Source organism: Pyrus communis, chromosome 9 (genome assembly GCF_963583255.1).
Source record: "Pyrus communis chromosome 9, drPyrComm1.1, whole genome shotgun sequence".
NCBI classification, from domain to species: domain Eukaryota; kingdom Viridiplantae; phylum Streptophyta; class Magnoliopsida; order Rosales; family Rosaceae; genus Pyrus; species Pyrus communis.
In genome coordinates this window covers 12,133,529-12,146,097 of record NC_084811.1, presented here as the reverse complement: position 1 = coordinate 12,146,097, position 12,569 = coordinate 12,133,529, and the positions used below count along the sequence as shown (strand labels likewise).

General features: G+C 37.2%; 1 protein-coding gene across 3 annotated transcripts; it reads left to right on the top strand.

Moving 5' to 3' along the window:
* The first annotated feature begins 3,465 nt into the window (after positions 1 to 3,465).
* LOC137746110 (probable 2-oxoglutarate-dependent dioxygenase SLC1) lies at positions 3,466 to 7,717 on the top strand. Of its 3 annotated transcripts, none has more exons than XM_068486180.1 (5): positions 3,466 to 4,867; positions 5,034 to 5,337; positions 5,619 to 5,866; positions 6,485 to 6,830; positions 7,177 to 7,717. In XM_068486180.1, the coding sequence occupies exons 2-5, from the start codon at positions 5,056 to 5,058 to the stop codon at positions 7,423 to 7,425; spliced, it is 1,125 nt and encodes a 374-aa protein (XP_068342281.1). In that variant the 5' UTR covers positions 3,466 to 4,867; positions 5,034 to 5,055; the 3' UTR covers positions 7,426 to 7,717. The 3 variants fall into 3 exon arrangements, with proteins under 3 accessions (XP_068342281.1, XP_068342280.1, XP_068342279.1); XM_068486179.1 differs by having other exon boundaries at positions 3,466 to 4,861; positions 7,177 to 7,716; XM_068486178.1 differs by lacking the exon at positions 3,466 to 4,867 and having other exon boundaries at positions 4,879 to 5,337; positions 7,177 to 7,716.
* Positions 7,718 to 12,569: the final 4,852 nt, after the last annotated feature.

Sequence of the window (12,569 nt, the reverse complement as noted above, 5' to 3'; positions counted from 1 at the left end):
TGGAATTTGGATGACAGAGATCCACGACATTTAAATATTATAACCAATCTTTGGATTAGATTGGTGTTCTGCAAAGATGAAAGGAGCACATGACATTGACCCAAGAAATCTTGACTTTGAGGGATATTATCAAAAAGGTTCTTTATCACAATATATGGACACTGAGAGTTAGAATGGAATTGGAATAATTTATTTCAATGGCTGAGCATTACAAAATCTATAAATAAAGGCAGTGGCAACGACAAAAAGGACATCCAAGTCAACACATAACTGCCCTATGCAAAACCACTCAAACATCTTGAGATTTTTTATTTTCTTTTTCCCCGCCGACACATCTTCAGTTTGGATAAACAGCACTGTGAAGACAACTGGTGAACACCCTCAATTTGGATAAACAACATTGTTATTGTAGAATCAGCCGACCGAGGAGTACCTTCAGTTTGGATAAACAGCACTGCGTCGAGGCCAACTGGTTACCTATCCAAATCTCGGTCAAGAAGGGTTTCCGAATCCTTATTGGCAGAGGTCATCTTATTAGCCTTCTCGACGAAGTAAGGTGTTACGAGTTACGACATTCGGCGCATTGAATGCCGAGTGATTTTATGATTGGATACTCACAAGTGAGTTTCAAAGTTCGGCATTCTGACGGCCAAACCACATTCACCATCAAGACATACATTACCTTTGAATACTTGTGTCCGTACAATTTGGTGTCGATTAAACGTGCTTATGCTCTCATGAATATAATCACTGTGACCGAATTCGGCGCCGACGATTTGTGAACTTCGTAGAACTAGTAGCCTTGTCTTCAGGCTCGAGAATCCAAAGGCCGAGATTTGTTCCTTCCTCGGCCGCAGTCGCAAGATAAAGAAGTCAGCAACGTGCTTAACGCAACATCAAAAAAATTTACTCCTCGGTCGAGCTCAGCCGACGAGTTGGCATGCCCTGCATTCAGCCGAATGAAGTAGTTAGCTAATTAATTATTCTGCCTGCACGCCACGTAGGCTTTGTGTTTTGCAATTTTTAGGGTCAACATTTTGGCACGCCCAGTGGGACCCAGTGTTAAAACTACGAAGTTCATATGATATATCAAGATTCCAATTCGGCTCCACGTAGCCAATTGTACGAGCTCCTAGAGGAATTGAAAAAACACAATGAGGAACGAAAAAAATCTTTGGAAGTGGAAAATATTCTTCGTGGCCATACAAAGATGCAAAAGTCATTTGCTTACATGTTGAGAATAAAAGCTCCTGTTACCCTGCAATAGCAATGGGTAAATGAAGACAGGGCTCGATTTAATGCCTGGCTAGATGGAGAATATTTTCCTTACGTTTTCGACTACAAATCGATTCCATTTGAGGAATGGTTGGTTGGAAAGATCGGGGGGCAATTTTCCGCTTCGGCCGTAATTAGACATCAGCCTAAAAAAATTGTTAATTTGGCCGAAGAACAAAGGCCACCTATTTTTTCAGTCGAGACTAGGCCACCTATTTTTTCAGTTGAGGCTGAAAGTGTGGTAGGCCTAGAAGAAAATGTTCAAGTTTCTAAGCCAAAAATTGACTTAGAAAATAATCCGTCAGAAAAATGTTCCAATGATGAACAAGACCAATTCATGGTTTTAGTTGAACAAACCACGCCAATCGATATGATTATTGGTGATAAAGCCGATATGGAGCAATCCTATTCGGCTTAGTTGTTCGGGTTAAAAGCCGAAATTGGCGAAATTATTATGCCTAGGGAGCATAATAATTGTTCAACACATTCAGCGGCCGAAAATGAAAAATATTCCGCCAAGTCAAAAATATTTGGAGAAAAATCTTTTCTCGGCCTAGAGCGAAATCAATTTGAGAATTTTGATGTAAAAAGATCTCGACTCGGAATAAAACATCGTTGGCCTCCTCCACTTTATGGTTCGGTCACTTTTATGTTCATTTGCTAAAATATATATATATATATATATATATATATATACATATATATATTCTCAACACCCAATTCTTCTCGTTCTCAGCCTCGGCCCACTTTACAAAACTATATATATATATATATATATATATATATATATATATATAAAATAAAAAAAGATAAAAAGGGGAGAAACTTTTGACCGAAGGAATGGAAGGGCTGAAGGAGTATAAAAATGTCATTCGACTGTTGGCAGAAGGTGTCAAAAAAAAAAAAAAAACGCAAAAGAGGCCGAGGATATTAACCTATTTAGTCGGCTCAGAAGAAATGCTTTTGACCAAAGTGACCGAAAGAATGCTTTTGGCCACAAGAACAAAAATCATATGCATTGCTGACATTGGATATATAGTAGCATCACATCAATCAGGCTACCTATTTAGTCATGATTGCTAACAATGGGTTGTGTGTGTGTGTGTGTGTGTATGTATATGCATAGCCGAGGAACGAGCTATCAAGGAAGATTTTTCCTTCAGCCCTTCACCCCCAACTCTTCTTGACCTATATCATACATGCCAAGGTCGGCAAACTAGTGCTCGGTACAGGTTCTTTATGTGTGTGTATATATATATATATATATAGGCATGACCGACAAATTATATTAGGTAATCAGGTTACCTATATATCTCGGCCCTCGATGATGTTCGGTTTTCCTCGGTCCAAATTTTGTCGAGATGCTCGAAGAGGTTATTTATTAAAGTGGTCGAGCCTTGTATAGAATTGTGGCAGCCAAGGAAGACCATAGCGTTGGCAGTACAGAGATGTTGTTGCCGAGTAAAAAGTTTCATTATCGGCGATACGAGAGTTCTTCGACTGTACTAATCCTTAACCATTCGGCCTAAAAGCCGAAGTTCAAGGAAATTGCAGGGCAATGTTTAGACCCAAATTTACACCATCGGCCCGTGCAATCAAGGCCATTGAGTGAGCATAGCTCTCAACCGTCGGATGAAAAGTGAAGATAATTTTATTATTATTGACAGATAATATTATGATTTTTATCATAATAATTATCGTTTAACAAATTATCTTGATATTTTCTTATACAGGATAATAAGATGCAAAGTAAGTTTCCGAGCAAGTAGTACAATTCAAATGGACTTGGGACTCCTATTATCAGATTGAGCAGTAGCATGATGATGGTGCATTAAAATGAGGTTTGAATAGTCAAGATGCATGGTTTTAGGATAAAGTTGAAGTCAAGATAATGATGCAAATTGGAATGTCATTGGTACATGGAATTTGGATGATAGAGATCCACGACATTTAAATATTATAACCAATCTTTGGATTAGATTGGTGTTCTACAAAGATGAAAAGAGCACACGACATTGACCCGAGGAATCTTGACTTTGAGGGATATTATCAAAAAGGTTCTTTATCATAATATATAGACGCTGAGAGTTAGAATGGAACTGGAATACTTTATTTCAGTGGTTAAGCATTACAAAATCTATAAATAGAGGCAGTGGCAACGATAAAAGGGACCTCCAAGTCAATACACAACTGCCCTACGCAAAACCTCTCAAACATCTTGAAATTTTTTATTTTCTTTTTTCCCGCTGACACATCTTCAGTTTGGATAAACAACACTGTGAATGCAATCGACGAACACCTTCAGTTTGGATAAACAGCACTGTTGCTGTAGAATCAGCCGACCGAGGAACACCTTCAGTTTGGATAAACAGCACTGCGTCGAGGTCGACTGGTTACCTATCCAAGTCTCGGTCGAGAATGGTTTCTGAATCCTTATTGGCAGAGGTCATCTTATTAGCCTTCTCGGCGAAGTAAGGTGTTACGAGTTACGACATTCGGCGCACTGAACGCCGAGTGATTTTATGATTAAATACTCACAAGTGAGTTTCAGAGTTCGGCATTTTCACGGCCGAACCACATTCATCATCAAGACATACATCGCCTTTGAATACTTGTGTCTGTACAATCTAGTATCGATTCGACGTGCTTATACTCTCACGAATATAATCACTGTGACCGAATTTGGCACCGACGATTTGTGAACTTCGCAAAACCAGCAGCCTTATTTTTAGCTCGAGAATCCGAAGGCCGAGATTTGTTCCTTCCTCGGCCGCAGTCGCCAGATAAAGAAGTCAGCAACGTGCTTAATGCAACATCAACAAATTTTACTCCTCGGCCGAGCTCGGCTGACGAGTTGGCACGCCCCGCGTTCAACCGAATGACTTAGTTAGCTTATTAATTACTCAGCCTGCGCGCCACGTAGCTTTGTAATTTTTAGGGTCAACAGCTGGCGTTGCTCTATAAATAGAACGCTTCGTGTACTATCAAAATACAGAGAAAATGAAAGATAAATAACATCAGTATCTATCCGTCCCTCTTTTATTTGTCATCCTCTTGTGTTATAGTTACAATGTGATATTTTACACCTGTTTCGCTTTTGTCATTAATAAAGGTTATCTCTCTAACTTTTACCTATTTATAACAAAAACCTTTATGGCCAAGATATCATATAGAAAGGGACCCTAGCTAGCAGCTTAACAATTAATTCATGTTGGATGAGCTGCATGCAAAAGTCAGCCATGGTATCCTACCATTTTTAATACCTTTGAAGGAAAGAGAGATGATGAACAGTTTGGAAGGTTCTAGGAAAGAGGACTAAGCTGACATTAAAATTTTGTCCCTACAACCCCGTGTGCTCTGACCCAATTGTTTTTGTCAACGGTTTCCTTACATCCATGGAACCAGTCCTCCAGATTTAAAAAAACCGAAACCGGTTTCTCAAAACTTGCTACTGTACATGTTTAGTCCTACCATTTTTTTCCACTATATATCCCTCGAAAACCTTCTCATTATTTCCATCTTCATTTCTTGTTGTTTCTTCCCACTATATTTCCTTGTTTATTATCATTCTCCTTTTTGGAAAAAGGTAGAGGTAGTTATATCAATAACGCAACTCTTTTCTTTTCCATTTTCCATTTTACTAACACGCATCTCAAATTCTAGAGTGTATACGTCTTCCTCTCACAATCACCTGCTTCCAAATACGCAGTACAGGCGTTTAACATGATTTTCCTTAATGGTGCTTCTTTAATTTCCAGGTTAGGTTTTGGAATATATCTCATGTCTCCAACGATGACAGTGTTGACAACTACCGAGAATGGGGAAAGTGATCAGTACCAAAATGGCGTGAAGCGCTTGAATGAGATTGGTATAAACAAACTTCCAAACAAGTACATACTGCCCACTTTAGAACGACCTAACCGGAGTGATGACCAGGAACCAAACGTATCCAACCAAAATCTGAAGCTGCCCATCATCGATTTCAAGGAACTGCAAGGTCCCAATAGACCCCAAGTCATTAAATCTCTGGCTAATGCCTGTGAACAATATGGCTTCTTTCAGGTGGGTATTATAGTACTAATTCTTATTTAGGTACTTGGGTTAATTGAGAAACGATTACTTTCAGCTAATTCCAAAATGAGTTATAACATTAAGCATATCTAGCACACCATGAGTTTAGCCAAGTTGGGTAGGACAGTATGCTCCATTCTCTGCATGTACCCAAGTTCAAAGTTTCCTTCCCGAAGTTTAGATGAATATAGTGTAATTATCTTATCATGGTGCAAAAAAATGTTAAGCGTGTTTAAAGCTTCAAAGTAATGGGTAATTGTGGTTTGATGCAGTTGGTAAACCATGGCATTCCAAGTGATATTACAAGCAGTATGACCGACGTGAGCACTAGGTTTTTTGAGCTCCCTTTCGAGGAGAGAGCCAAGTACATGTCCTCAGATATGCGTGCGCCAGTCCGATATGGGACTAGCTTTAACCAGAACAAAGATAAGGTGTTTTATTGGAGGGATTTCTTGAAGCTAATGTGCCATCCTTTACCAGATGTCCTTTCTCACTGGCCTTCGTCACCGGTGGACATGAGGTGAGAGCTCAAGCTCAGTGTGTTTGTTCTCCATAGGGATATGGCGGAAGTAATTAACGTGATCAATCATATATATTTTTAGCCTTCGAGACACTCATAAGTTTCGATTATGGTGTATTTCATTTACTAATTACATATTCTTGATCGCATCTCTTAAAAAAAGTCTAGACTTGCATTCCATTTGCATGTGTGAGTCCTCGTGCAAAACACGTATGCCGGAGATTGGTCAATTAAGCTACAAATAGTTTTATTGGTTGCTTTTAACTCTTCTCTCTTCCTATGTGGGTAAGTGTGGACATAAAGTATTAAGTAACAAACCAATCATCAACTTTCATATCCTTTAGTTTTCAAAATATAGTCTCTAAATTAGATCTCCCTAGCATTACTCTAAAGTATTTGGTCAGATATATTATAACACCTAGAATCAGGAGCAGTACTTCCTCGTGAGACCACACATAGTAGCTAACTCGTTATCCTATTCGAGCAATAATTAGTTTAATACTTAATAATTAAGATTTTAAAATGACAAGTAGGAATCATTTTCTTGTTCTACTCACATATGCATACATGTCTTTTTGTATTAAGATTAATTAAATACTAATTGGGTTTACACAATAGGAAACTGACGGCTACCTACGCAGAGGAAAACAAATACTTATTCCTAATGCTAATGGATGCCATCTTTGAGAGCTTACGAATTGTGGGAACCACAGAGAACACGACAGAAGAAGATGAAATGTTAAAGGACTTCAAAGATGGGAGCCAGCTAATGGTTGTCAATTGCTACCCGCCATGCCCCCAACCTGATCTAACCCTAGGGATGCCTCCCCACTCGGATTATGGGTTTCTTACAATTCTTCTCCAAGATGAAGTTGAAGGCCTTCAAATTAAAAAACAAGATAAATGGATCACCGTCGAACCAATCCCCAATTCTTTTGTGGTCAACGTTGGTGATCACCTTGAGGTGAGTTTTATTACTTATAATTAAGTAGCCACTTAAAAGTTTTTTACTACATGCATGAATCACGTTGCTAATCATATATTCAACAAAGACAGCACACGTTTATGTAAATGATTATATGTCCTTTTTATGTAAGAAATATGCTCAATAATGTGATCAATAGATATAATCCAAAAATTTTATCTTTCTCACTTAAGAACTGAATCCACATAAAACTTTTATATGCAAGGTAAACTTATTTCGTGAGAGATGTAATGTTATCCATAAACATGTAGCACTAAATTATTAAATTTTGTGTTGAATTATATGCTAATATACCATGTCATTGACTTGGTTTTTCTTGTGTTAGATATTTAGCAATGGAAAATACAAGAGTGCTCTACATAGAGTGTTGGTGAATTCTTTAAAAGGTCGGATTTCTGTGGCCTCTTTGCATACTCTACCTTTCACGCGCTCGGTTGGACCGTCGCCAAAACTTATCAACGAATCAAATCCAAGGCGGTACAAGGACACTAATTTTGCCAGCTTTCTGGAGTATATTTCATCTCGTGAGCCTAAATGGAAGAATTTCCTCGAGTCTAGGAAGTTATTAACCTAATTGAAAAGGCATGCATGTTATGCATGGAACTTCCAATGACTGGGAAAATCTGTTCGTTGACCTTTTGCAGTTTCAGTTATAATTATGTAGCAATGTTTCGTTGGAAGTTAATTTTTCTCTTTTTTTTTCTTTTGTTTTTGGGTGGGGTCCAGCAAAGGCTGATTAAAATCCAACCCTAGTGAGCACTACGTAGTTTAGTGCATGACAACTTTCACAAATGAGTTTATCAATTGTATTGATGGATATATGATGATATATGAAGTTTCTACGAATTATACAATTCTTTAGTTCTCGTTGTTACATGATGTTGTTAGCGGTTGGTTTTTTTTCTTTCTGTTATTAAAAAAATTTCGGTGCATACATTCGAGATTTCACGACCAAATTTTTACTCATTCATAATGAAAATAAAAGCTACTTAGTTACGTGATAAATAACACCGTATTTAGTTGGCATGTGTAAGAGTGTTTTTCTACTATAGGAGTTTTGTAAGAACAGAAACAAGAATTACCGTTAAAACTCGATCGATCAATTGCGTCACCATCACGTAATTGCTTCTTCAAGAAGTACGGGAAGACTTGAAGTGCTTTTGTAATCACAAAAAAGCTCTCTCTTATGTTCCTTCGCTTGGCAAAGCAAGAATCCACCCAAAAAAGCAAGGCATTGGTATAGACTTTTTTCTCTTGAAGTTACAATCAACGGTGAACATACATCATTATTTTTGTTTGTACAAATTTCCGCTGAGGTTGAATTGACAGAGAAACCTTGCACGACAAATCCAAGAGACAAATGGAGTTATGACTAACACCGATGTTGTGTTTGCCAAAGGGGCCACTGATGCCTAATTCAAGATATAATTCTAGGTTTGTATAAGTGTGGCTAGAAAGAAATTAACCTGAAAAAGAAAAAAGACGGAAGCTTGGCTAGTTATAGGAAAACAAGGAGTAAACTCTAGCATCCATGTACGTTGAACCTTGGAGCAATGGTACCTTGTCTGCAAACGGCCTTAAAGTAGATGACTCTGATATATTATCAGTTCGCTTAATTGATCCGTCAAAGGTAAAACAGTCATGTTACGCTAATATTATACATGGCGTGCTCTAATAAGTTGAAATATTTAATGTTCCAACAATTATATTCTTGCGTATGCATTGGCAAAGTCAAGTTATATTATACGTTGACCAAAAGTTTTTAAATGAATGTCTGGTTAGCATCTTTTTTAAAACACTTAATAAGGTAGCGACCTTCTTAATATTATTGGATAACTACATGCAAATCAAACAAAGGACAATTTGAAGTTGCTGAGAATATAAATATTGAAGAAATGGAACCTCTATTTTTGTTCAAATATATTACAAGACACGATGAGTGTAAATTTTTGTTTAAGGCCAGTCGAATTCCACTTGGCTCTTTTGTTGACGCATCATCTTTATCAAACCTGTTTTTGATTGAGCATTCCGATCAATTTTAACATATTGCTCCTCTTAGATTTATGAAATATGTACTTAATAATGAAAAATGAAGGGAAGGACACATATTTATACCACATTGTTATATCATCACATATAACAAGTTATATATACAATCGACATCTAATGAAATAAATTTATTAATTGATGTGGCATGTACACATCACTTATCACATAAGATAATATACAAATAAATATATGATCTCCCTAACATTTTTCTAATAATATATAGGTGATTAAAGCAATGAGCCGGGGAATCATATTGCTAATCACCTTAGTTGTTATGACCTGAAGTGCTTTTGTTTAGGACGGATCTCGTCTAGCTAATAAGTCGAATAATCAAATTGACACTCTCAAGTAGTTTTGCACATCTTAAATTTGTGTAATTTTGTTTCCCTTGTGATATTTAACTTATTTGGGGTAATGTTTTCAATATATGAATCAAGGTTTGATTTTACTCATTCAGCTGATTTATTTTTGGGTCCATCATTCAACAGAAATTGATTATCTTCTGAACAAGACAAACTCTCAACAAAATTGAAGCAGCCTGGGTCAAATTCTGTGTGGTTGAATTTCAGCGTATAGATGGCTTGGACCAATGTTTCTAGACCGACATATTCTTGACTTGGGCTAAAAATGGGATTTCCTTGGTCTCTATCCACAAGGTTGTCGTTGGTTGGAAATGTAACAATCAAAACCAAGCAACCGAGTAACAATATTAGGTTATGATGATCTCCCAGCTTCTTCTTTTTAATATGCTCCTAGTCGCAGTAATAATATAACCTAATAACTGGCTACCTTTTCTTTGATATATAGCGATCTCTCATATACTACCAAGCTGATGTAGAAGTTATATGGCTCAACCATATGGAAGAAAAACCATTATTTATGGCCGTCTCATATCCTACCATGCTGATGTACAAATCATTTTCTAATAAATGAATTCCGTTGATACCAAATTAGGTTTGCCTATTGTGTGACTTAGCGGAACTCCTCCTCTCCCTAATGTAAAAATACCGATGTACTAAAAAAATAATAATCAAATAAGATAAAAAATAAATGAATTCCGTTTTCAACCCAAAAACATGAAAAAAATTTAGGTGTTCTAGAGTATCTGGTACTCTAGATGTTTTAACAGTTAGATCTTAATTTTTATATTTTAAATGAGGATCTAACGGTTAAAAACTCAAAGTACGCGATACCCCAAAACACCCAAGAAAGTTTCCCAAAATAAGTGTTTTGTGTTAGTACTTGTTGACCCTAAAAACTACCAAGTATACGTGGCTCGCATGCCCAGTAACTAAGAACTAACTATGTCCTAGTGAATGCAAGCGTGTCAACTCACAACCGACCTCGATCAATGAGTTAGATAAATATGGTGGTGTCAAATGCGCTTCTGACTTAATCCGAGAGATCATGGCCGAGGAAGGAACGCGTCTCCGCCTTGAGTTCTGGAACTTGAAGATAAGGTTCCTAGTTCACAATGAAGTTCAAATAAAGGTTCGGCTTTCAATGTGCCAAACACTTAAGTAACCTGAGTAACACTTCACTCCACTGAGAAGGCTAATAAAGTGATCTCTTTCATCTAAAAAATCAAAGACTCCTTGCTAGCATAGACTTTGATAGATAACCAATCGAACTTGAAGTAATGATGTTAATCCAAACTGAAGATACTTCTCGATCACCTGATTCTATGGCTCTAGTGTTTTTAATCCAAACTAAAGATGTCGCTAGTTGTTAATACAATGCTTTTACTTCAAATTGGAGGTGATGTTGACAAAGAAGTTAGGGTATTTAGTAATTCCAAAAGTATGAGAAAGTTTCGTATAGAGCGAGATTTTGCGCAGGGTGTTTGTGCATTGAGTTGAAGCTCATTTCCATGTTGTAGAACCTTTTCTATTTACAGGTATGAATTACATGATGGCCAAGTCTGCTGATGGTTTTATATTAATAATTTCCAATTCTTTGGCATATTCTGTAAATATACTCTGAATTATTCTCGACAGAAACTCTATAGCTGCCAAGTCTCACGGTCTTCGACTAGGACTTTGAATTTAGATTAATTATGTAATTGACTCCTCCTTTATCTAGAAACCAATCTTGATCCTTAATATTTATCTTATCCAATAGCTTAAAGAATATGAGTTGAGTGCATGCAAAATCGAGTCCATATAGTACCAAAGTTGGAACAAACACAATGGGAGTGAGTGTAAAAAATAAAAACCCTGACAAGCGCTAGACATCAAATGATAGGAAAAAACCTTAGCAAGCAATCTTTGCCTTTGGATTGGGAGTTAGTGGCAGTTTCTCTTGGTATTTTCTGTAATACCCTGAAAATTTAAATATATGAATTTGATATTCATAATTATGAATATGTGTAGAAAATCGAAAATAAATCAATTTATTGTTATGAATTTCGAACGAATAAAATGTGAAATCCTACTTGCAGATTTTATTAATATTTATGTCATATAATTTTTCATTAAGTGAAAAATAACGAAAATGCCCCTAGTTGATTAATGTAATTATACGATGATGTATTTTTATCCTCATATATTTTATCGTTTTCTTGACATGTTTGAATAGAGAACGATTCTACGAGCGTGTATGCAAAAATCGTTCGCCAATAGGAGTTATAACGAATGAAATGGAAATGAACGAAAGTAGGGGCAAAATAGTCATTTTGCCATGATTTTGGGAAGGTTCCAGATTTTGTTCTGGATGGAAATAGGCTACGGGAAAAAAAAGAAAGGGCAAAGAAAAAGAAAAGGGTGGAAGGAAGAAGGAAGGGGGGATGCCCAATCAAGAGGAGAGAAAAGAGAAAGGGACCAATGTGAAGGAGAGAAAATAAAGAAAGGAAGGGAAAGGAGAAAGAGAGGAGCACCAGATCATTTGATCCGGTTTCGAACCGCCGACCTGATTGGCTTTCTTTTCCTTCTCCGACGAGTTTTCATCAATTTTTCTAGTGAATCACATCAAACTACCACATGGAAAACACTTCTTGACCTTCCCTCTTCCTATTACACCCCAAAAATCAAGAGATTTGGCTTTGAATTTGGGAAAACCACACCAGTGGGTGCGGCGGTTCTTGCATGAGATTCACCAATTTTGAAATGATTTCATCCAATTACTACCACCATTCGACTCCCCTTGAGGCTTGGAACAAAGCCCAAGCAACTATAAGGGCGGTGGAGCACCAGAGGTGATGGATTAAAGCCACCCTTTTCTAGGGTTTCCGACGGGTTCGAGGGAAATTAGAGCTTTTCCAGGTTAAATTGGACTTGGCCACAGGTATAAAACTTGCTCTACTCATTGAGATATTCATTTCTGTAATTTTTGAGAATTTTTAGAAAATGTTGAAATTTTCCAGCGAGTCGAAGCGGTCGACCGCCACCCAGGGCGGCATGTGCGGCGGTGCGTGTCCAGAGGGCTGTCGATGCTATTTTTAGACTAAATTAGATGTCTTGTATTCAGTTTTGATATTCGTATGGCGTAGGTTGATCGTTTGAACCTCAATTCACTACAATACGTTCCTTGGTCAATATATGAATCGACGATCCAACCGTTGGATCGTCACCAAACTTTAATACGTAATAGTACGTAATATTTGGGGACCATAGAAACTTACGGATTGGGAATCAGAAGCATGGATCTTCCCAAATTAAATTTCTAAGTTTG

Bases quoted from the DNA above. Each gene is read 5' to 3' on its own strand.
- LOC137746110 (XM_068486178.1), top strand. From the start codon at position 4,999: ATGATTTTCCTTAATGGTGCTTCTTTAATTTCCAGGTTAGGTTTTGGA. The intron at 5,338-5,618 runs GTGGGTATTATA...GGTTTGATGCAG, and splicing joins AACAATATGGCTTCTTTCAG to TTGGTAAACCATGGCATTCC. The intron at 6,831-7,176 runs GTGAGTTTTATT...TTCTTGTGTTAG, and splicing joins ACGTTGGTGATCACCTTGAG to ATATTTAGCAATGGAAAATA.